Source organism: Talpa occidentalis, unplaced genomic scaffold (assembly GCF_014898055.3).
Source record: "Talpa occidentalis isolate TD23 unplaced genomic scaffold, MPIMG_talOcc4v2.1 talOcc4.12, whole genome shotgun sequence".
Lineage (NCBI taxonomy): Eukaryota > Metazoa > Chordata > Mammalia > Eulipotyphla > Talpidae > Talpa > Talpa occidentalis.
The window spans coordinates 92350772-92377041 of NW_023601212.1; the positions used below are offsets into that span (position 1 = coordinate 92350772).

The window sequence follows — 26270 nt, forward strand, 5'->3', positions numbered from 1 at the left end:
CGAGCCCGGCGCTCGCGGGCTCCTGGACGGGGTGGGGCGGCCGACCCGGGCCCCCCCGGCCTCCCGGGCTCGTGCCCGGCCGGGTGAAGCCTCGCGCGCCCCTTTCCCCCCCCCCCCCCCCGGGTCCCGGCTGTCCTGTCGCGGCGTCGGGCACGAGCCGCGTCCCCCTCCCAGGACTAGCAGCCTGGGGTGCGAGCGCCCCCAGACCCGAGCCTCGCGCCTTTTACCGGAACTAAACCAAACGGGGAGCCTGGGGGTGGCCTGTCACCCCCTGCGCACAGCCGGGGTGTCTGGAAGGGCGGTCTCCGCCAGGACTGCAGAGTGCCGGCCGGTGTTCGCTCCTGCAACGCAAGAACCACAGCGTATTTCCCTAACAGCCAGCTGCCAGCCCGCAGCTTACGGCAGGACTGCAAGGGTTGTGGGTGGTGGAGGGGCCCACAAAGCTCAGGAGGGAGTAGAGCCCCAAGGGTGCTCCTGAGCATATCCAGCCATAGTCACTGGACCCCACGGACTTGTCAGGCCTCAGCAGCTGGTGACTGAATCCTGAGGCAGGACACTGGAACTTAAGCAAGTGTGGGCTGGGGGTGTTTTCGCATCACAGGAGGAGAAGCAAAGCCAGTACAAATGGGTACGCAGATGCTCAAAAGTATTGTCTCCTCCTCAAGAGGTGAAATGAAGAGCCTTTTACTCAACTCCCAGGAGGTGATCAGGCAGTCACAAAAGCTCACGCAAGTGAGCAGCTTCGATGTATCACCCTTAGCATTCTCTCCCACCCGCGCCTCAGCACGCTTCCAGCTGTTGTTGATAGCTAAGACATTGCCAGCTCTAGCAAGCTTCTGCCCTCTGGAAAGTCCAGGCCATGATGCTGGGCTCAGTCCTGGCAGAGGTTACATATTAAAATAGTAGGGTATACATTTCATGGGAGTCTTAATGTTTCCTGCTTTGGCCAAGTACTTTTCCAGATCTATCCCTTAGCCATCCTTTCCTTGGGAAGTACAAAAGATGAAACCAGATTTTCTTTAAGATGAAAAGTTTATTTTTCCTTCTATCTAGAAGCAAAACTAGTGAAAATTAAAGTATAAAAATAAATACAATTTACATTAATGGACATACCACTCAAAAATAACAAAAATAATGTATATAAATAAAAATCCACTGAAAGCACAAAACAATGTCTGGCACTTATAAGAAAAGGCTGTGAACATTAAAAATATGTTGAAAACACACAAACTATGTTATCTTTAAATTTAAAAAAACACTCAAGTTTCTCATTCTTAATCTGAAACTAGGTCCAACTTTATCCAAAACATACTATTTGTTTTAGCTAATCGGCTTTAGTGTACACAAAACTTCTATTTTTCTTACTAGAAAAACCCACAATGACATGAGTAAGTTGTATCCTGAGTTTTCAGAATGATAAAGCACAACTTGTCATATTAAAAAGATAACTGAGATACTTTTCCTACAAATAAAAAACTGGTAACTCAGATATTTTTCACCATCTTCTCATTTTCTGGTTCATTCATTCAGTAATTGATAGTTCTCAACAAAGAAAATCAAGTTTATACCCAGAGTAGATTATTATTTTCTGTCTACAGCTGGATGTAAAAGTTAAATTTTAAATGAACCAAAAATCAGATAAAATGATCTATACCTAAAATCATAAAAGGATATTAAGATTTGCATTTTCAAAACACCAGTATTTTTTTTAAATTCAAGTTAGAAAGAGTAAATGCACACAGTCCCAATTTTATGTGAGAAGCACAAAGCCCTTTTTGGAAATGCTGTGCTAAATTAATAGTGACATTCTCTTTCATAAAATCATATTCCCTTGGTAACCTTTTTTTTAAAAATAAACATGTCAGTGATAACTTCAGTGCCTCTTAAGTAATGCTGAATTTTAACAAGACAATATTATCCCAATTTGGAAATCTGAATTTATATTATATAGCCCTTTATCTTCTCCTAAATCAAGCATGCTAGAAAAAGCAGACTATGATGAAATAAAATTATACAGACAAAATATAACAGCATGCAACATGTTACTCCTATTTTACAGCAATGGATGTAATAATGCATTCCTAGGTGCTATTAATTTCAAGGAGATTGTGCTGTCTTCCCCAATTTGCTACTCCCCAATCTAGCAGAAATATTTCTAAGAGTCCCATGGTAACTTTTATTTCTGTAAACCAACAAGTTGTTAAGAGGAATGTACACTTGCAATCATAATGGTGACCCCCAGATACTTCTGTGGTAAATTATAGGTGGACCACAGTCAGCAGAAAGTGTCTTATCCTGTGTGGTCATACTGTTAAATCCGAGAATATGAAGACTGAGAGACTAATCAGTTTTTCAAGTTATCAAATGAAGGGAAAACATTCTTCAGCAGTAATTTCCCCTTGAGTAGAATAGTATCTGTTTCTCAAATTCACCAGAGATTGAAATTTCTATTTCAGAATTTATTTATAATTTAACATAGCTTTTCAATGTTTTATAGAACTAATGCCAAATGTCCCTCAGATTTACAAAAAGCTTCTCTGCAGATATCTGGGTACATAAAACAAACTTATTTTTGTATAGGTTAAGCACAGAGATGAGTCAATGACTAATACTAGTTTGTCTTTGCCCAAACCGAGTATTATGAGGAGAAAAGGGATGCGCAGAAGGAATCAACCACACTGAGCAAAATATCCAGACAACTGCTCAGTCCTCTGAGGTCACTTTGCCTGTGTAAACAGCCCACGGTTAAAGTCTTAGGCAGGACAAATATGGATGAAACACCCCCTCCCTCCTTTTACCCTAATGAATGTTGTCTTCTTAAATTGTCGCAACATTTGGCCGCTTTCTTTGGGTTTTTCCTGCATATACTCCTAAAAATAAAGCACAATTAATATTATTTTTATTGTTAGTTTTCCTATGACACCATTTAATAAGTGCTTAACTATGTAACCAGGCACTGAAGTAAGCAATATACATGACCGTATTTAATCCTTAGATAAACTAGTCCTGAGGTAGATACTGTTATAACTATTTTAAGAATAATCAAATTGAGACACAACAAAGTTAGTCACCTCCCTAAGGTTAAGACAGCAAGAAGCAGAGACTCTGGGAAGCCAATTCCACCTCAGTTTTACTTAACTATTTCACTGGTGAAGTTACTGCCTCCTACTTTGCTTTAATTAGTGGTTTCTAAATTTCACTATAATTTCTTGAGTCGAGAACAAAATATCAAAGGGGCAAGTACGTTTTAAAACATATGAGATCCAACTGCAATGCAGTTTATAAAACTATAAACAACTTTAAATGCTCTGTAAATGTTAATACCTTAGAATTTTACTTCAGTCTAAGAGTATGATATTCTATCATAATAAAAATGAGTTTTCTGTACATTGTTTATTGAAGGGTTGTTCCCTATGTATATCAAATCAAAGCACAATTTTCAAATTTTTTGAAACATAATCCAGACCATTAAAAATCTAAGCAGGAAAGAGGTATCTTTTCAAGAGCAACTATGGATCCCTCCCTGTGTTGAGAGTCACAGAATTTTAATCAGTCACATCCAATGTTTCAGCTCATGTAAAAGCATAAAATTCTTTAATTTTTTCTTTAATTGTCTAGATATGCACTCATGTACTGTAAATCTTTAGGGGAAAAATAGGAAAATTTTGTTGTACTCATGTAAGATATATACTGATTGTATGTATTATTTCAAGGGTTCAGTTCATTTGTATTAGTAATTATGTTCCAATGCGATTAAACTGCAACAGTTCTAAATAAATACTTTACAGTCATGAATTTCATTGTACATTAACTGCAATGATTTCTTGTTCATCCTTTATACTGTTGAGTATTATTACTGAATAGAAACAGTAGTTGCTATTTTGCTTATAAGTTCACAAGTGACAAATAGTGAAGATGAAATGTATGAGAAAAGAACATGGAAAGTAGTCACTACAGCAAATAGGTAAATGTGTGGCAGAACAACACTAATTCCTCAATAATATGCCAACTGGCTAGATTTTGTCACAATATATAACACTAATGTGGAAAAAATTTAAATGTATTAAAGTCCCACATAACCTAGCAAGCAACTGATGGGGCATTTGGTCTGAGTTCTCCCTAACAGTTATTTTTCAATCCAGCAGATCTGACCACCTCTGAAAAAAGCAGGATCCTCAACTATATAGTTCCCTTGAAGGCAACTCCTCTGGCTGTCACTCACAGTGGCTTCCAATAGATGACCTTTTGTGTGATCCTCCATGTATGCGATGTTTTTGTGGATACACGCAAAGGGTCAGCAAACATTTCAAAGTTATGATCAATATCTCCTCCCCTCTTTCAACTTAGGTGATCAAATGGTGATAATATCAAGAGAGTTCCCATGTTGCTTGTTCCCTTCTAAGTTGGAGGAAATCACTTAGTAATAAAGCTCTAAAATATTAATAGGAAGATTAGAATTGATTAAAGATTTAATCACCATCTGGTGATTAATTTAGTATGTTTTAAATGTTTAGAGACTATAGTTAAAGCAAAGCATTTTGAAAGTAATTAATGGATCACATAATTTTTGGCAAGCTGATCAGTGTCATCAAAATTATCTAAAAAATATTAATACATTAGCTTAAGAGTTTTGCATTAGCTCAACATTGAATTTGTCTTCTTGCCACCATAAATAGAATTTGAAAACACATTTTTCAGTTTAGCCCTGAAATAATCCTCAAATGATGAACATAAAGAAGGAGTTAGCTCAAGTTTCTTATTGAGCAAAAGCTTAATACAGAAAAAACAAAACAAAACTTACCCCCTCCCACCTGGCATATTCACATGTGATCTTGTGGTCAGAGGGGAAAATTTTTCATCCTTTTATGTGCGGATAAAATTATTGCTGGATGATACACTTCCCCAAAGCTGAACAGATATGCAGATTTAGGCATCTGATCATTATTGTATTTTACTCACTTACAAAAAGGTTTTGTGAACTGAGCACATGTAACTCTACACGTTTTTCAGATTAGAAAATACACAGTGTTCCTGTGGAATTAGTACAGAAATCGAGAGTGGAACCACAGCTTTCCTAAGATCTCCTGACTGCCACAAAGTACCAACACAAATGACCACTAGTAGGAAGGACTGTGAATATGCCAAAATTATGGTGGCAAGGAAAGACAACAGATCCACTGTGGTCTCAGTTATGGGGCAGCTCGTGCAATTCTTTCTGCTGAACGGGCTTCAGGGACTGATGGCTACACACCTGAAACAGGCGCTCTGTTAGGCACTCTGCTCTGTGAAGACTTCTGTCTATTTTGCACAACCCCCTTCACTGATGTCTTAGGGGTTCTAATTGAATATAAAAAAATTAATAAGTCACTTGCATGAAGGTCTAAATATTCAACATTCAAAGAAAGCAACCATTGGCATCAACTGTTCAAAGCGCAAGTAAGCTTGAAAAGAATTTCAGTCCCATGCAAGCTGTGCTTTTCCTTCCAGGGGAGACTATACCCACAGCTTACAGTGTGTTGGAGAGTCACTTGGGTAATGCTGAATTTACTATATATGGATGTTTACAATATTTAATGAGCAAAATGGTATGAAATGAAAAGTAAAAACAAGCCAACATAAGATGATATTTAAAATATAATAGACAACAGTACAGCAAAGGGTTATCTTTGAACAAAAAACATCAAAGAATCTTGCTAGTGCCATAAAATATCACATTTGAAAAAGATACCCTTTAAGTAAAAGAGCACTAAATTATTTTTCCCTCAAGCTAATCTTGGCTTCAGCATTTTTAAATACCCAGTGTGTGGCATTCTTCTTACCCTTGTCTACTAAGTAGCCTATGCACAGGTGCATTCTGTCCTTGGTTCGGCTGAAGGACTCTGTTGGCAAAGCAAATAAAAAATTAATCCAAATGAGTGAATTCCATTTTCCCCCATTTTCTTGCATTAGATGAAAGGTGACAACAGCAAGCCACACGCCAGCAATGCAATGACACAGCCAATAGCCACAAGCAAAGCAAAATGATGGAGGCATGTTAACATGGCATTTATATTTTGCTCACCACAAACCCAAATCTTAGGAATTTAGCAGGAAAGAGATGTCCAACATAAGTATTAACCCTTGTGCTTTTAAATAATTTCTTTATATACTTTACAAAAGCCAACATTTCAAACATCTGAGAAGAGAAACTTCGCTCTTGTAAGGGCAGAAAACAGGTCAGAAACATTGAGCTAGTTTCTAAGGTTTTTAAATAAGTATCAAGAATCCCTGGACTGTCAACTGAACTCTGGGCACAGGGGACCCAAGTTTCTGCCAGAGACAGGACATCCTACAGGAAGATCCAAGAACACCTGGTCTGATCTGTAACAGAGCACATGACCAGTGTTAACATGGATCCCGACCCTGAGACCCTTCAGCTCAGCAGGGGTGTCCTACTGAGGTAAAATAGAAAAAAGTCAATAAAAAGCTTGGGGTTTATAAAGTTTTCTTCAACAATAACAAATAGCTTCTCACTAAAGTTATGTAATTTTTCTCACCTTGTTTCAGAAGGATTTTGTTTAACCAGAAATTTCTTATTGGGCATTCCCATTTCAGCAGCTCTAACACAATATAAAAACAAGGACACACAATGTTTAGAAAGGGGGAAAAAAAAATGCTTACAAATGTGACAAAGGATGACAGAAAGAAATCATCATCTAAAAGTGGGTATATTACTGAAGACCTGGAATAAAGACTGCCTTCAAGAAAGAAGAATTTCAACTATAAGAAAGTGAAAATCAAAATCAACAAAAAACTATGAACCAGAGACACTTTTTGGGGGGTTGGGGCCGGGAGGGGAGGGATTGGGGTCAGAATGGGGCATGTGCAGTTGTATGGGGGAATATAAAAATAAAATTTATTATTTAAAAAAAAAAAATTTTAATAAGGTACTTTTTAGGCTATTCTTTGCATTAAGTTTTCAGGAAGTGTTTAAGATATTAGGAAAAACAGACATTTAAAAGATATAAAATTAGGGTCCTCCCTGGTGGTGCAAGGGGTTAAGATGCAGCCTATGAAGCTGTCCACAGCCACTGGCCATGAGTTCGATCCCTGGCCAGGAAGCCACCTACATCACCCAGCAGACCTCTCCTGTCTTGCCCGCTGCTCCCTTCAGCAGTGTACTTTAGTCAATCTATCGCCTGTTCTATTCCCCACGCTGTCTCTGGAGAATCCTCTCACCCCACACACTTCTGGCCTATACCCCAGTTCTTGTATGTATAAATAAATAAATCCTTTTAAAAAATAAAATAAAAGATATAAAATTAACACTGTGACATAAAGATTAACTAAGATTATATGGCTATTAATTACACAAGCTAAATACTGACAAACATAGTAGCTAATATATTTGTCTAAAAATAAACTCAGAATTTACCAGATTTTAATAAAACTCCTCCTAAAAAGGGAAAAACAGGTGAAGAGAGTCTAAAGGTCAAAAGAAAAATAAGTAAAAACAAAATCTCTATCAGTCGTTATAGAAATTTATTTTATTTCCACTTTCAATCAAAAACTTACTTCATGAACTTCTTCCTATCAAGAGACTTCTGTGTTGCAGCCGAAAGAGCCACTCGTGAACTTTTCATTTTATCCTTTGAAATACAAAAGCAACATAAAGCTCTAGCGCTACCAATACCACCATCGAATCATGCATAGAATGTTCTAAAAATTACATGGAAAAGCTTGCTCTTAGTGGCATCCTGAATATTAATTTAGTCTTTCCTTATAATTAAAACAGTCCAATTTTTGAAAGTTAAAATCCTTTTTTTCCCAATCAAATAATATAAATTTTGCTTCTTTTTCTTTCACAAACTACACTAAGATCACTGATTCAAACCAAAATCTCCAGCCCTCTGGTATGTTTCAAATCAATGTGGAACCTGTTTCTAACTCTGACTTCAAAACAGGAGGCAGTCTTGTGGTACTGCCTTGACTTGTGGATCTGATGGTAGGTAGTATCAGAACTAAATTGAATTGTGTGACACCCAGCTGGTGTGGGGGAAAATCCAAATAGCAGGTGTCAGAAGTATATTTTGAGTGTAGAAGAAATAGAATTTTTCTTTTTCACTCATCCATTGAAAAATGACACATGACATACCATTTGCCTGAGCATTTTCTCCTTGCGAACTTCTCGATCATGATGTAGAATAGACATCCTTTCAGCTGCATCCATGACAAAGAATATGTCATGAATACCATACAGGGCCGCTCGCAACTGGGTTCAAAAGAGGAAAATATTATAACCTTTTCAAGAGATAAGGTTAGAGTTCACTAAAAATGATGTATTCTCTTATTTAGAGAAAAGGATTCAAGTTTTCATTGAAATCAGCGTTCTATTTTTTTTTTTAATAGAGGCTTTTTTTTTTTTTTTAATTTATTTGTTTGTTTGCTTTGTTTATACATGCACTGGGTACAGTCAGAAGCACGGGAAGGTGAGAGAATTCACCAGAGCCAGAGCAGGGAACAGAGCAGGTAGAAGGACCGAAGTACACTGCTGAGGGGAGCAGCGGGAAAGTCAGGAGAGGTCTGCTTTCCCATGTGGGACCCTCCTTGGGTGGCCGGGGAGCAGCCGGGGATCGAACAGGCGCCACAGAGGCCTCGGGCAGCTTCGCAACCCAGCACTCAACCGCTGCGCCACCAGGGAGGCCCAGCGTTCCGTGTTTAAATGAAAGGAGATAAGCAAAACATCCCCCTTTTCTAAAAGCCTCCTGGATAGGTACGTTTACCTGAGCTAAGACTCTTTCCTGAAGAGATGCGTCCTGGGCTGAAACAACTCCTCTCTTTAACGGTGCTTCAGACTGAAAGCTTCTTATGAATTCCATAGTATCCTAAAGAAGAAAGTTGCCTTCAAAAACCATTTTTCGAGAAAGATGCAAAATTGCTGAAGTTTCCTTTGCTCTTTTCCTCCATCAATTATTGATATCTCCAGAATTACTGAGAACTGAAAACTATTATCAAAAGTCAAACAGCACTCACTTTAAAATGAGACAGAAATACATAAACTTCATTTACATGCGTTGAAAAATTATCTTAACCAGCTGATCAGATATCCTAAGTTGCTGACAGTGACTAAAAATGTCTGATCCACCTGGGTTCTGTACCAATTGTCAATTCAGCTCTCCCAAGATGAGAGAACCTGAGAGAAGTGAAATACAATGATTTACAACGATCTTACTTTTACTGTTTGTCGAAGTTGCTTCAGCTTATCCGTCTGCATAAGCCTCCGAGTAAGAAATCCTTTTGCCACTGCTGTTATTTTATTAAATTTTGCTTGTACTTCTGGACTGAAAATCTACAAGAAATGAGACAGACACAAAGTTTAGAGAAGCTGATCATTATACACAAGGTGATTTTTCTAACCTATTACAATGAACTAAATTTGATATTCTCTCTGAGTGTGCTCTGTGTGGTTTCATCTGTAATGAAAGTGAAGTTATTTGGGCCTGCAAAATTAATTATGCTCACTTTGCCAACCTAATAACTCTTTAAATAATGCAGACAGATACATACAGACATACAGATATTCAGACATCGTTAAGTTTGCTCACCTGCGACCATTTAGTTTTGCTCCTTCCAAAAGGCCTTGTTACTGAGAGTCTGGTCAAGCCACTAGTTGATGACCCCCAAAGGTAGAATGGTGCTTCACTTGCAGAACCAAAGCTATGTTGTAGAGCAGAATTTGTGAAACCTAAAGGAATATACATACAGTATTTGATGTCATAGAATCAGAAAATGCAGAGCATCCAAATAAACATTGCCACCCATTAAGAACAACTGCATTTGAACCTGAGTCATGTGCAAACTTACAATATTGATGGACTTTAATTTTATGTACCAGATGGATCTTTCAACTGCATCTCAGGATAATTGAAGATGTGAAGATAAGCTCTTAAGGGACTGGGGAATGAGATGTAATTCAAGATCACTAGGGAGACAGCAAACTGTTTTCTCTTGAGGGATATCACCTGCTGCATGAATGAACAAAGACTGGGCCCTGAGTCAAATTTCCTGACATTTCCTTCACTAAGGTTGCTTTTCTCATGAACACCTGCTCTGCGGTTTCTGATCTGCTATCATTTCATTTCTCACTGGTTACTAGGCAGCTGGCAAACAGCAGTGGGTTGGAATGGAATTACTTGAAGAAAGGAGCCACAATTTTAAACTGTGCCACGTAAAATAGTGTACTATAGGATGATTTTTCAAATGGAAAAAGATTTCTACCATTTACCAGAACCATTTGAATTTGAAGTCTGGAGCGAGTCCACCTGAGACAGCATTGTTTCCAGCAGACCAGAGTCGCTTCGTTTTCTCCACTCTAAGTCCACCACATTGCTCATGTTCAACTCAGAGGTTTCTGTGGTCATCACCTTCTTCTCTTTCAATATTTTCCCCTGTTCTTCTATTTCCTGTAGATGAACAGTTTACTATAACATGTTAAATCTTTTAATTAAATCTCAAAATAGTCTCATTGTAGGCGCAACTAAAAGTAATATACAATAATCCACAAATTATTATTTCATATTTTTCTCCTTCAAATAAAATTAATAAGCTTGATTTTAAAGTGTGATATATTAACTACAATAATCTTAATATGTGTCTTTCCTCTTACAGAATAGTCTTGCAGAATTAACATGTCAGAATCCACTGATAAAATACCTCTTAAAATATTACAAGCTTTGAATCAAGGATTTAATAAAGTATTCTTTCAATAAATTTTGTGTTTGTCAGATAAGGATCTATGTAAACCTCACTTTTTTTTTTTTAAAGATTTATTTATTTATTTATTTATACATACAAGCACTGGGTACAGTCAGAAGCGCGGGAGGGTGAGAGAATTCATCAGAGCCAGAGCGGGGAGCAGAGCAGGCAGAAGACCCAAGTACACTGCTGAGGGGAGCAGTGGGCGGCAGGAGAGGTCTGCGCGCCATGTGGGGGACCCTCCTCCCATGGCCGGATAGCAGCCGGTGACCAGCTTCGCAACCCAGTGCTCAACCGCTGCGCCACTGGGGGGGGCCCTAAACCTCACTTTTGACAATAAAAACACTATCCATATATCAAAAGCAATGTCCTTTTAGATTAAGATAAACAGAGAAATTTACAAGTATATTACACGCAACGAAAATCCATAGGTATCCCCAACTAAAGTACTACCCGGCCTGTATCCCTACATTTTAATTTCTCACCTTCTGTAATCTTTCCTGTTCCCGTTCTTGCTCAGCTATGAGCAGTGATAATTGCTGGGCATGCTGTTCTTCTAGTCTTTTCCGCATTTCTTCAAAAGCTAACATTTTGCTTTTTAATATCTCCTCGCCTTCTGAAAAGAAATAGGTTAGCCCAAATTTAGGAAATTTACTAGTGTCTGATGTTTCACACCTTCAATTTAAATTATGCTGCTAACCAGAGAGTAATCCTGGGTCTGACATAATACAATCAAGATATAGGCTGGTCCCCACTTTAAACCACATTGTTACCTTTGTCGCTGACTTCATGGTAACAAATAAAGGCTTCTCACCTTGCTCTCCACGCACTCCGCCCATCGTGACCTGAACTGACAAGACTACATGTTCAGTTGAGTTCTCCTTACTCCACTCAATGTCAACATTGGTCCTTATCTGCATCTCACCTCTGTCTACTACTTTTACTCTTGTCCTTCTCCAGGACCTCTGATATTGCAGCTTGTAGTTTTGCTTTGTTTTAATTTTTTAAGCAATGTTCCTGATAAAGCTTCTCAACTTAACATTACAAGAAAGACTGAATATAAAAGTTTCAGATATTTTAATTACTAATTTAAAAATTAAATCATTATGACTAGGAAGAAGTGGTAACACACTTTGAAATGTATTGGGTTGTCGGAAAAGTCATGATGTGTTTTGTTCTATGTTTTTCAAGCAAAAATGCGTCATGGCTTTTCCAACAACCCAATAGTATATCCACGGGCCCATTATAATTCAACCAAAGTCAAAGAATCATTCTTTCCTAATACACAGTCACTGATTTCATTGAAGATAAGCATATTATATTTGTCCTACCTGCTACGGTATTCCCATCTCTCTCTCACACACACACACACACTCCTGCATTAGAACTGTAATAACTAAGAACGTATTTGATTTACATATCTTCCATAAGAGTAGTAATTATAAACTATGGTAACAAAAAATAAAGATGTTTTAACAAGTTTCTATTACTGTAACACTAGATGCAACAGAAATTCGAATAAATTTTATCAATAAAGTTAGTATTCATGAAATATCACTCAGTGCCTTATTTGTGATATTTTCTCTAATAAGCTGATGCTAAAGTGTTTACTCAAGGGCCTACATGATGAAAGGGTAAGCTGATAAAAAACATACAGTCCAAAAGGAAGCCCTCATGGCTATACACTGGATTAAAACTATGTGTGATTTTCATGCAAGAAGTTTTTCCTCCAGTCAACATTCTCTATAACACCAAGCATGAAAGCTTCATAATTTAAGAAACTCCTTTAAGAAAGCTGACCAAATCAATAAACTAGAGTTAATTATATGCTTTCTGATAAAAAAAATTAAGAACCCTGATGAACAGAGAAAGACTATTGTTACTACTATTGCTATTACTTTGCAAAATGTCAAATAAAGATGCCACTGCTTGGCAGATGTTAAACAATCCCAAGTATCCTTACCTTTGGAAATATTTTCTAATATTTTATTCTTGTTAATGTATACAGATCCCTTTGGGTATCTTTTCTCTGGCAAGTGTTGCCTTTCCTGCTCGGCTATTCCAGTTGTTATGACATAAGGGCAATTTTCCATTTGCAAGCTTTCAGTATCTAAATCAAGTCTACGTTTAACTTTCTCAAAACTGTTATCCAAAAACTGTTCATTCCCACAGGACACGGTAGGGGTGTCCATTTGCTGCTGCCTGGTATTTTGGTTTTGCATCAGTAAAGGAGATGGGTTTTTTACATCATAAGACTTATTCAGTTCCGTTTGTAAATTGCAGGAGTTTTTCTCTAACACACCAGCTGACTTGAATCCACTGAGTCCACTGACCGTTCCAAAGTTTTGACTTGCTACACTCTGACCGTTGGCGTACAGCTCATGCAATCTGGGCACTGTCGCACAAGCACTGTCCACTTTGTGTGGTCCTCTCCCATCAGCTGTTGACTGACCTTCCACCACAGCAAGTCCATGGATAACTTTATTTTCCAACTGATTTCCTGAAGATTGACATACCTGAGTTGATTTACCTAAAACCATTTCCTCTAAGTCTTCAGATGTATTTTTGCTGACATAAACTTTGCTTGAACAAACTCCTGCTACATCAATTGGTAACTTTGGCACAGTTTCAGGTTCATTTGCTTTTTCATCAGTATCTTGAACAACTAAGTTCACTGCCTGTTCTTTTCCTTTAGGACTTAATTCACAGGCATTTATCGGATTATTTATAAGTATATGACATGCTGATGATGGCCTAGAACGCCTTCGATGCATTTTAGGACTCAGGCTTAGCTCTGGACTAGGTAATTTGGCATATGAACCAGTAAGACTTTTGATAACATTATTTTCAGTAATAAAAGTGGGAATGACTTTAAAATCAGAATCAGGATCTAAACTAGAGGGATGGCCAGTTTGTACAGGTATGTCTACTTTGGAAAAGCTACCCATAATTGACATAGTCACACTGCTTGCTTGAACAGAAGCACCCTGGAGGAGAACATTGGATTTATTAAGGCTTGGTTTGTCAGGAATAACTGAGCCACAGTGTTTGCCTATCAGTTGGGTCTTCTCCTTTACACAGTCAGTCACTTTAACAGCATCATTTTCTTTGTCTGAGTGACTCTCATTAACAATCCTCTTTGCACTGCTTCTCAAACTGCGCCTAGATTGTTCTCTTTCTATATATTCCTTTGATTTTTTCATTAGGTTCTGAAGACTTATTACATAGGGATCTGGAGTGACGTCCAAAAATGACGGTTCCCGTTCTTCATTTGTTGGGAAGAGACCATCAGAAATAAGAGTCTCTTGTGGGGTTGCTGAAGAGGTTTTTAGAGAAGCTTCATTTTCTATGTGGCTAATACCTGAACCATCACATTGCTTCAGAGAATTAAGTTCTTCTGAGTCTCCAGGTAGGTCTATCCCACTAGATTTAAATTGGTCCTCATTATTCAAAGGCAAAACTCCAGTTATCTTTTCAAATTCTGCTAAAGCAGAGTGCTCAGAAGGGCTTGGCAAGTTATTTGGAAATGTAGCAGAATCATTCAAGTTTCTGATTTCTGAATTAGAGTAAAGTGTGTCAGACTCCCACTGATCAAAATCATTGACATCAGCTGCTTTTCTAACCTGAAAAAGGAAATTTAAAAATTATCATTTCCTGACTGCACAAAAGCCTTTGATTTCACTATTTTCTAAATTAAAACTGAAATTGAGCTTTCAGAAATCTGACATTTAAAAACACAAAAACTATGCTAACCTTTTCCATGCAAATTACTATAGAAAACAAGTATTAACCATCTTTTTAAAAAAGATTGAAAGGAAAAGGGAAAAAATCAGATACAAATATCATGTGCATGTGGACAGACACATTCATATATCCATGTATATTTTAATTTTAGAATCAAAGCATTTTCCTTAACTGCTTCTGTTATTTACATCACCAACTGTTCCACTTAGAGAGCTGCCATCTAAGAATAAAAATATATAACAAGTAATTAAATTCCTTATACAAATGATTCCCTTTAATAAAAACTGACTTGATCTGGCCATTGACTAAACAAAAAATTATTCAATAAGACCCATGCCTCACACATGGCTATTCCAAGTTTTAATTAAAATCCTCCTATAAAATGAGAGAAATTTATAGTAAATGTCTCAGCCTTATAGCTTAAATTACTTAGAAATAAGTAATTCATTAAATCAAATTTCAGTTCAATTAAGTGATCGTCAAAACAGCAAATAATGAGTTTTAGAACAAGCAAAATAAGTAAAAAAAAATTTGATAGAGAACAACTGCATACACAAGAGATCAAGCAGAAAAAACAAAATTACATCTGCATCTCTAAATAATTTAATTTTGCAAAAGAATAAAAAGTGAACTAGGATGATTTTTATAGATTAGACAAGCATATGGTAAACTGGTAAGATAAATATATCACCATATGACTACAGACTCCAGAAATTCTGAACATTAATATTTTTAGGTTGTTTTTGTGTGTTTTTTTCCCTAGACCATCTGGCTCTCCTGTTTTACCTTACAAATCCCAAGACATGAACTGGTATCCAGGCACTATGTAATAAACAATATAACAAGTATACTTAGTCACAACCTCAGGACCAAAATAAAACAAAAGGGATGAATACTCATGAAATCCATGGGTGAAGTAAAACAGATTATTTCCTTAAAATATCTCATATTTCACATTTGTGAAATTCAAACCGCTGTACTTTTTGAATACCAGTAAAATAAACCTTTGGTTAGACAGATTAAATAATAATCTGATAAAAATTTATCATAGTCATAGGTTTTATAAGTGAAACAAACTTTAGAAATCTGTTTGTATTATATGAACTTTCTCTATCTGCACAATTCATTCATTACTCTTCAGTTCAACATTGTTATGTGATCTGAACATAACAGAGAAAGTTTTTAGACTCAACAATAATCTTAGAAGCAGTATATCAGATGTATTCCTTCATTGGACCAAGAATGATATGCTATTTTTATTTTAATAATAGAAAATATCTAGTAAGTGAAAAACCCACTGTTATTGGTAAATCAGTGCTACACATTATATTTCTGAAACTTACTATGGGAAGTAATTATAATTTGTGAATAAAAACTACTCCCCACAGAGAAAGAACGGTAGCAGTTAGTAAGAAAGAGCCTCAGTTCATTGCACACATGTCATCTAATATGAAGTACACAAACCACAAGCCCCTAGAAATACGCAAAAATCAAAAGATGTAGCTGACAAAACAATACAGCACATGGCAGAAGTTATTTGCTTTTCTTTTTAGTACAAAATAATCCAGACCTCAAAACAAATTGTTTATAGTGATTTAAATTATGCTAAACAAAATGTACAAAGAGCATGCATGTGTTATTTAAATATTTATCTCATCCAAATTGCATTTGTATATCTAAGAGCAAGTTTCACCAAAAAAATAAATCGGGGACAGTTATTTACTTTCACAGAGAATAAGAATAGAGTCATTGAGTCAATCGTCTAATGAGTTCAGAGGTAAACTACAATGGCCAATTCTATCATTTTGTCACTCAGAATTCAATGTTTTTAGAGTCATGAGACATAGACAATAAGCAATTGTATTCGCTGTGTGGTTTCACTGTCCAAGGACCCTCTGATTCAAGTGCCGGGTATCACTAACAAGCAAGTGAATTTTCTTTGGAGTAACTGAAATGGAATATCACAAATTATGAAGGTTCTCAAACCTAACAGTTTAGTACATTGGTAATTAAGTAACAAGTGCAAATATATTTGTGAAAAATTATCATCAATGCTTACCTCCTGACTTTTAAAAAATTTTTATTGAAGTAACTTTGGTTTACAACTATATACAGGTTTGATGTGTACAGCATCACCGTTTGACATCTATATACACTATATTACCATCTCCACCAAATGTCCAGTTTCCATCCACCAGCAAACAACTGACCCCCTTTGCACCTATTTTACCTGTGTCTCTACCCCTGTTCCCTCTGATCCAAGCATATGATTTATTATAATCTATAGGAGCTTATGTTACGCACCTGAACATTTTCAAGAATCTCCTGGACACGAGTCAGTAAAGCTTTCTTCCTATTAACCTGTTTTCTTGCCTCTACATCAAGTGCTTTCTGCTTTTCTTGTTGCATCTCCTTTCTCTTCTCAATATTAAGCTGCAAAATATCACAAACATAATTATTTCTCAGAAATACAAAAATATTACACAATCAGAAGTTCTGATACAGAATGAATAAAAACATGTACAACTGGGGAAACTATCTCTAGTGAAAGAAGCACAAGCAGTGACTAGGGGCGGGGCAGGCTGGCTCTTTCTGTGGTGATGAAGTTCCCTGTGGGTGAGAACTATACAAGTGCACGCCACACATGAAGTCATGGGACTTTAACACTTAACATCTGTGCATTGTACTATATGTAAATGATCTCATTTGAAAACAAAAGAAAGAAAAAAAACCTGTACACCTATCAAATACTGTAAAATGAGATAAAATTAGCCCCGCTAAGGCCTTGGGTCTGTGAGGTCCGCCCGGGGCGCAATAAACTTTCCCTCCCTTTGAGAAATGTAATAAAAAAAAAAAAAAAAAAAATTAGCCCCGCTGAGGTTGTGGCCACTGCCGAGTTTTACATTTAGCAATGCTTACTGCACGGGGTCAGTTACATTCTTCAACCTTTATTCTAATCAATACATATTTTACCTCTTTCCTACTTTAAGAAACTGTACAAAGGTTTAACCACAAAAGAAACAGATAATGCTCCATTATACCACAAAATCAGAATACATATTGGGTTCCACTTCATTGTACCCTCCACTAAGAATATAATGTAAGTAAAAAAATTGAAGGCTTCTATGCATTGTCATTTTACAGTAGATTTAAATATTTTTAAATCCTAGGAAGTTCAGTCCCTATGTTAGGAGTTAAGACTTAGTCTTAAACAAATGAAAAACATGCCTCAAAAAAAATTATTCCAAACTTGCAACATTCATCCATCAGCTACAACTGAAAACATGTATTAAAGTGCATGAGCATCAGATTTTACTTTAAAAAAAAGTGAAAAAAGTGAAGATGGCAAAAATATTAAAAATTGCTGATTCTGGGGGTAGATGTGGCTGGTCTTTTCAACATTTCTATATGTTTAAAAATTTCATTACAAAAAAGTTGGCAAAAAATATTGATCTTTTAACTCCTATTGTTTAAAAAATTTTAACTTTTTTTTAAAGACTTTATTTATTTTTGCATAGAAGAACAGGTGTGTAGGCCAGAGGTGAGGGGCAGAGAGGATTCACTAGAGACAGAGTGGGGAGCAGAACAGGCAGATACACTGAAATACACTGCTGAGGGGAATAGGGGACGAAACAGGAGAGGTCTGCTGTACCATGTGGGTCAGCTCCCTTGTAAGGAATGGAACTCAGGCCACAGCAGTGGCAGTGCTGAGACTTAACCCCTGGGCCACCAGGGAGGCCCAAAAATTTTAACTTTTTTTTAAAATCTTTTTTTTTTTTTTAAGATTTATTTATTCATGCATACAAGAACCGGGGTATAGGCCAGATGCGCATGGCAGGGGGGTGAGAGGATTCATGAGAGACAGAGCAGGGAACAGAACAGACATACCAACCAAAATACACTGCTGAGGGGAGCAGCAGGCAAGATAGGAGAGGTCTGCTGCACCATGTGGGTATCTCCCTGGCCAGCCAGGATCGAACTCGCACTGCAGAGACTGTGGACAGCTTCACAGCGCTGCGCTCAATCGCCTGCGCCACCAGGGAGGACCAAAAATTTTAACTTTTTTTTTTTAAAGATTTATTTTTATTTACACAAGAGCTGGGGTACAGGCCAGATGTGCGGAAGGGAGAGATGATTCACCAGAGACAGAGGGGGGAACAGAACAGGCAGATGACTGAAATACACTGCTGAGGGGAGCAGCGGGAGAGACAGGAGAAGTCTGCTGTGCCATGTGGGATTCTCCCTGGCCAGCAGAATCTAACCGGCACTGTGGAGGCTACAGACAGCTTCACAGCGCAGCACTCAACCCGCTGTACCACTGGGGAGGCCCAAAAATTTTAACTTTTAATAGCAATAGCTTTCCCATTTGAAATAAAGTCACATACATTTAAAAAATATTCAATCAAACATACACAATAAAAAGTATGTCTTCCCTTCAAACTATACTACAAAGCCATAATCATCAAAACTGCATGGTATTGGAACAAGAACAGACACACAGACCAATGGAATTGAATAGAAAATCCAGAAATAAACCCACAGATTTATGGTCAACTAATCTTTGACAAAGGAGCAAAGAATATGCATTGGAGCAAAGAAAGTTTGTTCAATAAATGGTGCTGGGAAAACTGGGTCGCTACATGCAAAAGAATGAAGCGTGACTACTACCTCGCACCATGCACAAAAACCAACTCAAAATGGATTAAAGAACTAGACATAAGACCTGAAACCATAAAATACATAGAAGGAAATATAGGTGAAACACTACATGATATGCACATCAAAGACATCTTTACAGACACATCACCCAAAGCAGTGATAGTGAAGGCAAAGATAAACAACTGGGACTACATCAAATTAAAGAGCTTCTGCACAGCAAAAGAGACAATAACAAAAACAAAGAGAAACCCCACCGACTGGGAGAACATTTTTGCACACAACACTAATGATAAAGGACTGATCACAAAAATCTGCAAAGAGCTGATGAGACTCAACAACAACAAAGAAAATAACCCAGTCAAAAAATGGGCAGAAGAGCTAAAAAGAAACTTCTCTGAAAAGGAAATGCAAATGGCCAACAGGCATATGAAAAAATGTTCAGCATCACTTGTCATCAGGGAAATGCAAATCAAAACTACAATGAGATACCATCATCTTACACCAGTGAGAATGGCACATATTAAAAAAAACTAGCAACAACAAATGTTGGCGAGGATGTGGAGAAAAAGGAACTCTCCTGCACTGCTGGTAGGAGTGCAAACTGGTCCAACCACTATGGAGAGCTGTGTGGAGATTTCTGGACCTACTAAACATAGAGCTTTATATGATCCAGCAATTTCACTCCTAGGTATTTACCCAAAGGACACAGAAACATCAATTCCAAAGAGCACCTGCACCCCTATGTTTATAGCAGCACTATTTACAATAGCTAAGCTTTGGAAACAACCCAGATGCCCCAAAATAGATGACTGGATCAAGAAGATGTGGTCCATATACACCATGGAATATGACTCAGCATTCAAAAAAGATAAACACATGCAATTTGCAGCAACATGGATGGAGCTGGAAGGGATCATGCTCAGCGAAATAAGCCAGAAAGAAAAAGAAAAATACCGGATGATCTCACTCCTAGCAGGAATCTAGAAAACTTAAATAAGGGACCGGGAAAAAGAATAACTATAAGAAAGAAAAAATCAAAATCAACAACTATGAACCAGACACACTCTATAGGGGTTGGGGGGCGGGGAAAGGAGGGATTGGGGTCAAAATAAGGGGGTTGTAATTGTATGGGGAATATAAAAATAAAATTTAAAAAAAAAAAAAAAAAAGTATGTCTTCCCTCTCATCCTATAGTACTTTACTCTTCTCCAGAGAAAGAATATCCTTGTTTTAAGAACCCAAATAGTTGACATATATTGAGTGCTTCCTATGTTCCAGGTAGTGATCCAGGTACCCTTGATAGTTTACCTAATCCTAAAAACAGTCCTATAAAGTAGGCACTATTTTTATCCTCATTTAACAAAGAAACAGACTGGCAAGTTTACACAGCAGGTGGAAGATAGCAATGATTTGAACACAGGCCAGAAGGCTCCAATCTGGGTTTGGAATTGCTATTCTACACCGCCTCTGAGAGCATGCCATGTGCAGTGATTTATGGTTGGTTGTTTAGGTCCTTTCCTGTCAACACGTCTAGATCTACTATTCATTATTGAGACATGTCTGAAGAGTCTATGAAATGGGCCAGAGTTGGTTAAAATAATCCACTACTGATAGGCATTTAGGCTGTTCATCAGTATTTTTTGCTATTTTCAACAAAGCCACTTACAACCTTGTATAACCTTGGGGCACACATAGGAAAATAGTTCCAAAAATGGAATTGCCAAGTCAAAGGTTTTGTACATTTTCAATCTTGATAAACACTAACAACTTGCTCAACAAAAAAATAAAATCAATTGAGTAAAAATGCACTGAAAGTGCCTTTTCCCCACAACCTAAGGAACACCAAGTCCTATCGGATCTTAGTCAGTTCAGTAGGTAAAAAATGCCAAAGCATTTGTATTTCTTCAATTATGAATAAGGGCCAGACATTTTTGCAATGATCATAAGCCTTTCTTTTGGTTTTCAAAAAAATACTTTAGTGGTACACTATTAAAAAAAAAAAAGAATATTTAAAATCAAAAAAAGTTTACCAGTGGCGAAAGCACAGCCACTCCATGGAAGCGAATAAGTGAGATGCTTTCAGACTGAACAGGTAGAAAGTTCTCTGTGGATAATGATGCTTCTTGAATTCTGGCAAGACTTTTCTCACAGAACTTTTCATATTCCTCCATCTTCCCACAATCAGACTACAAGAAAGAAGAATGACATTTTTAATGTGCTGAGAAAATAGATTATTATTTGGCAAATTTTGTAGAGCTCTAAATATCCCTAGAATTCACAACGCCTAGAACTGGCTTCCCAGAATTGCTTCACCAGAAGCTAATTCTTAGGTATAGGTAAGTAGCCTCAAGATCCTATCCAGTTAAGCCTTGCTTCATATATTAAATATTTCTGAACATTTGCTGTAAATCAAACTTTTGATATGACTAGTTTAGAAAAGTCCAAGAACTCACCAGTGAAACCTTCTCAAAGGAACAAAGTTCTATACTCTTTACTAACTTTAGATTATAAAATAGAATACTTTCTTTAGCAGGAATTATCTACACAGCACAAGAAAAAACTAAATCATGCAAAGGTAGAGTTACTTTCATACCAAACAAGAAAAAGGAAAAAAAAAGACAATAGGGCTATTACATAAAAGAGGTTATTTACTTTTAAATGTTATTCTTCTATCATGGAGTTCAAAGTCCATTACTTGCACATATTAGGAATATAGTTTGACCCCATGTTCACTAGCCAAATCAGAATCAGTCAGTAGCAGAAAACAGGAAAGCTATTGGCTTTCATATTAATTCTATTTATCACTGAAAATTAAAACCACACCAAACTACCTAATCTACTTAACCAATCTAGTAATTTCAGTTTCTGGGAAACTTTGATGGTGGCTATGAAAATACTAGATAACCAGGAAAGATTAGGTATCATATTCATTCACCTAAAAGGCGTTAAATATTTCACTGCTGGTTTCCATAACATTATGTCTGGCATTGTTTAAATAAGCAAGAGAATAAAAGAGACATCATAAAATCATAACCAAGAAGGTTATGAACTGTGAAAACAGAAAGCCTAATAAATGTTCCTTTAAACATTTGTTTAAAAAACAATTAACTGGGGGGCCTCCCCGGTGGCGCAGCGGTTGAGCGCTGGGTTGCGAAGCTGCCCGCGGCCTCTGAGGCGCCGGTTCGATCCCCGGCTGCTCCCCGGCCACCGGAGGAGGATCCCACATGGCGTGCAGACCTCTCCTGCCGCCAGCTGCTCCCCTCAGCAGAGCACTTCGGTCCTTCTGCCTGCTCTGCTCCCCGCTCTGGCTCTGGTGAATTCTCTCACCCTCCCGTGCTTCTGACTGTACCCAGTGCTTGAAAAATAAATAAATAAATCTTAAAAAAAAAAAAAAAAAAAAAACAATTAACTGGGCCTCCTCAGTGGCTCAGTGGTTGAGCTCTGGGTTGCAAAGCTGCTGCTCCCAGGCCACCAGAGGAGGAGGGGCCCACATGGCGCTCAGACCTCTCCAGCCGCCCTCTGCTCCCCTCAGCAGTGTGTTTCGTCAGTCTGCTTGCTCTGCTCCCCGCTCTGGCTCTGGTGAATTCTCTCACCCTCCCGCGCTTCTCACTGTACCCAGTGCTTGTATAAATAAATAAAAATAAAATCTTAAAAAAAAAAAATTAACTACTTTTTAAAAAGAATGTTGAACAATTCATGATTATAGAATATGCAAAGATGAAATAGGATAGACTATGATACTGCACTAAGCCTAAGTACTTAAAAATTCACTACACTAAAGTGTCAGGGACAAATTATAGTGCAATTAGAAAAGTATGCTCAAAATTTTCATTAGATTATGGGGAAAACAATGGAAAAATAGTTATGTTGCTAATTTTGATGAACGATAGTGTTATTAGTAACAAAACTTCTTCCTGCCATCAATTCTAATCACTTTTACATTCAGTACATGCCAAGTGAGAGTTTAATTTCAAAGAAGGTTCTCTAGAGTATAAATGAAATTACTCTGCCAATTTAATTCATAAAACCAACAAAAGTAAAAGACACAACACCTTACTGCATGCTACCCATGGCTAGGCCTCCTATTTTTGTCTAGATTTCAACATACATTATGATGTCTTAACAACCAAAATATGCAGAAAATATATAAAATTCAAATGACCCCACTTCCGATAAAATACTTGAAAATATTAATGAATACAACCCATGAATCCAGCATTACAGGGAAGATAAATAAATTATCCATACAATTAATGCAACATACTTTCTATGGATACATAAGCAAAGCACAAAATTCTATTTTAAAGGTCTGGAATATTTAAGGAAATAAGCTATCATAAAGATAGCTTATTTATGGTATCTTTACAGTAGCTTATTTATGGTCTCTTTATGATAGCTTATTTATGGTAACAGACTTATTTTTCTTTCAACAATATTATATAAATATGCCTCATCACTCCAGAAAGTTAGATCCACATCCCTTAAGAGAACGTGTGTGTCCTACATACTACAGACATACAGTAATACATTATTATAACAAACTTCCAGCATTCGATAAAGCATTAAACATCTAAATACAAATGGTAATTACGGAAATTATCAAATGATCCTTCTTATCCTTCAGTCCCTCCTTGGATGTCTCTTCCTTGGAAAGGCTATCTCTAATTATCCCACATAAATTAACTCTGCTCAGTCACCATCACATCACCCTGCTGTTTCCCAATGTTCATAGCACTTACCACTATCTGAAATTATCTTGTTTATTTCCTTGGTTTTTGTTTGTCTTCTTCCACCAAAACGTAAGCTCCATAAGCACAGGTACCTTCTTAGTCTTGCTCACCACTGAATCCTCATTACATACCACAGTGTCAGAACACAGGAAGCACTTGCTAGAAGTAGTGAATAAATGAATTAGGGTAATTAGTTCAAACTAGTTAAAAAAAAAAAAACAAGGAAGTGAACTACATAGCAATGAAACTAATAAGGAAGAACGGAAACTAGAGAAGGGGAGTTTAAGAGATGACTCTAGCCTCTGAGAAAATGGTACCTCCAAACTGCAAAGGCAACCATTTAAAAAGCGAGCGTCCGTAACCCTTATGATTAAGCAAGAGGGTACTTTCTCACACCACAATTATCTCTGTCAGTAGAGTTTTTATTTTAAGGGAATCTTGACTACAAGGCCGCTCCAACCACAAATCTACTGTCCCATACTTTATCATCAGGCATTATTGGTCCACTTGACTTAATAATTTGTCAGCTGCATCAAGTTTAGACATGCCTTGTATTCTTCACTTACACCATGACACTCTTCAAATGAGTTTCCCTGCAAACCCCACAGTTTCATGGCCCTGCTACCGGCTGCTCACCAACACTCTACCAGAAACATCGAAGGGAGTAGTAAAAACACAGGACAGATCCTGCCTTGTTTTCTGGATCCTAACAAATTATTCAGTCATCAGTCCCCACCAGATGTAAACTTCTTAGAGAAGCAACAGAGAAGGTTTACAATTCAGGCATATACTAGCCGCGTGTTCCTGGAATTCACTCACCATCTCCATGCCTTAGCTTCCCCATCTCTAACATAGGGATAAGCAAAGTATCTGTCTCAAAGAGATTCTGCGAGGATCCAATGAACTAAAACACGTGTGGTAATTAGCCCGTTGCAAGACATACAGAAAGCATCAATAAAAGGGGCTGCTTTTACTGTGCAGAGGCTGCTGATTATGACTTTTATCACTAAATTATGTATTCCTGGAAGACAGTGGACTGCGCTTGGCTGACAAGATTCTCATGGAACATCAAAACGTAAAAAGGGGAGACATCGGCTTCATTTCACTGTTTCCAGGCCCCTACCTGACAAATCAATCTTTAGGCGCCTGCCATTTGCCTCCATTGGGGGTAAAGACCCAGGATTACAACCAGCTGGAAGCAAAGGGTGGGAACCACCTAGCAGCAGACAAGGTGCTGTATTATCCTCAGCTTATTCCCCAGAGTCGCAAAGGCAGCACAAACAGCGCTCCTAGGGCCTTGGTTGTGGTAACCACCGTTCTGAAAAGGCCAGTGCACACCTTGGAGACGCCTTATTCTCCATCACCGTAGGCGGAAACAAAAAGGGTCCCCCTAGTTTTATGAGCAGATGACTCCCCGGCTCTGGCCCGAGTTTATTTGCCCGGGACCCTCTGCTCTCACCCTGGTGCCCCACGCCCACCGCCCCAACCCCAGCACCCTCCGAGGATGCACCTGCGGGCCCATCAGCGGTGCCAACCTCCGCACACCCGGTCCCAGGGCACTGACCCCCCCCATACCCAGCGCCACTGCAGGGGTTGGAGGCACCTCCGCTCGGCTCGTGCAGAGCAGCCCCAGCTCCTCGGGGCGCCAATTCCGCCTTCCCGCGGGTCTGGGGGTTCCAGCGGAGCCTCGACGCGGAGGCCCAGCCCCTCCTCACACACCTGATCTCCCACGGCCCAGTCGGCTTTTTTCCCCACGCCACAGGCCTTGTCAGGAAGCAAATGGCTCAATTGGTACCAAGGGAGAGCACCTCGGCCCGCCGCCGCCTTCTCCTCCTCCCCGCCATATTACTGGTCTCAGGCGGCAACGCGGGCTCCAGGCAACCGCGGCCGCCCGTCCCGCCCAGACTCCGCCTCGCAGAGCGAGCACTTCCGGTGGGTGCTTCCCGGGCTCACAAAAAACTACAATCCCCGAAGTGCATTGCGCGCCCGACTACGCGCCCTGGGCAGGTGGTGAAGGCGAAGGATTTGCGAGAGCGCGGTGCACGCTGGGAAACGTAGTCTTTACTGCAACGTAGTTAAATGGCTTACAATATGGACGCTTGTCAGGTCTGAAGTCCCTGCATTGTCCCTTGAAGTTGCTATTTTTTTTTAACGTATCCGTAGGAAAATAATCTCACTGTGGTCGTTGCCAAACATAAGACTTTCACCCAAATTGTTTACTCTGGGGCCTCCTGGTGGCGCAGGTGGTTGAGCGCCGCACTGTGAAGCTGTCTGCAGACTCTGCTGCCAGGGTTCGATTCCCGGCTGGCCAGGGAGCAACCCACATGGCGAGCAGACTTCTCCTGTCTTGCCCGCTGCTCCCCTCAGCAGTGTGCTTCGGTCCTTCTGCCTGCTCTGCTCCCC

The 26270-nt window shown here is 38.5% G+C and overlaps 1 protein-coding gene across 2 annotated transcripts; it reads right to left on the bottom strand.

The window, feature by feature from the left end:
- Window positions 1-1084: 1084 nt before the first annotated feature.
- CCP110 (centriolar coiled-coil protein 110) lies at window positions 1085-25758 on the bottom strand. Of its 2 annotated transcripts, XM_054693821.1 has the most exons (16): window positions 25587-25758; window positions 23877-24026; window positions 21168-21323; window positions 16783-16911; window positions 12698-14357; window positions 11220-11350; window positions 10265-10442; window positions 9585-9724; window positions 9212-9328; window positions 8763-8864; window positions 8135-8251; window positions 7555-7628; window positions 6537-6599; window positions 5820-5879; window positions 5252-5337; window positions 1085-2870 (listed from the first exon to the last, which is right to left on the bottom strand). In XM_054693821.1, exons 3-16 carry the CDS (start codon window positions 21306-21308, stop codon window positions 2818-2820), a joined length of 3051 nt encoding a protein of 1016 aa, XP_054549796.1. In that variant the 5' UTR covers window positions 21309-21323; window positions 23877-24026; window positions 25587-25758; the 3' UTR covers window positions 1085-2817. The 2 variants fall into 2 exon arrangements, with proteins under 2 accessions (XP_054549796.1, XP_037363428.2); XM_037507531.2 differs by lacking the exon at window positions 5252-5337.
- Window positions 25759-26270: the final 512 nt, after the last annotated feature.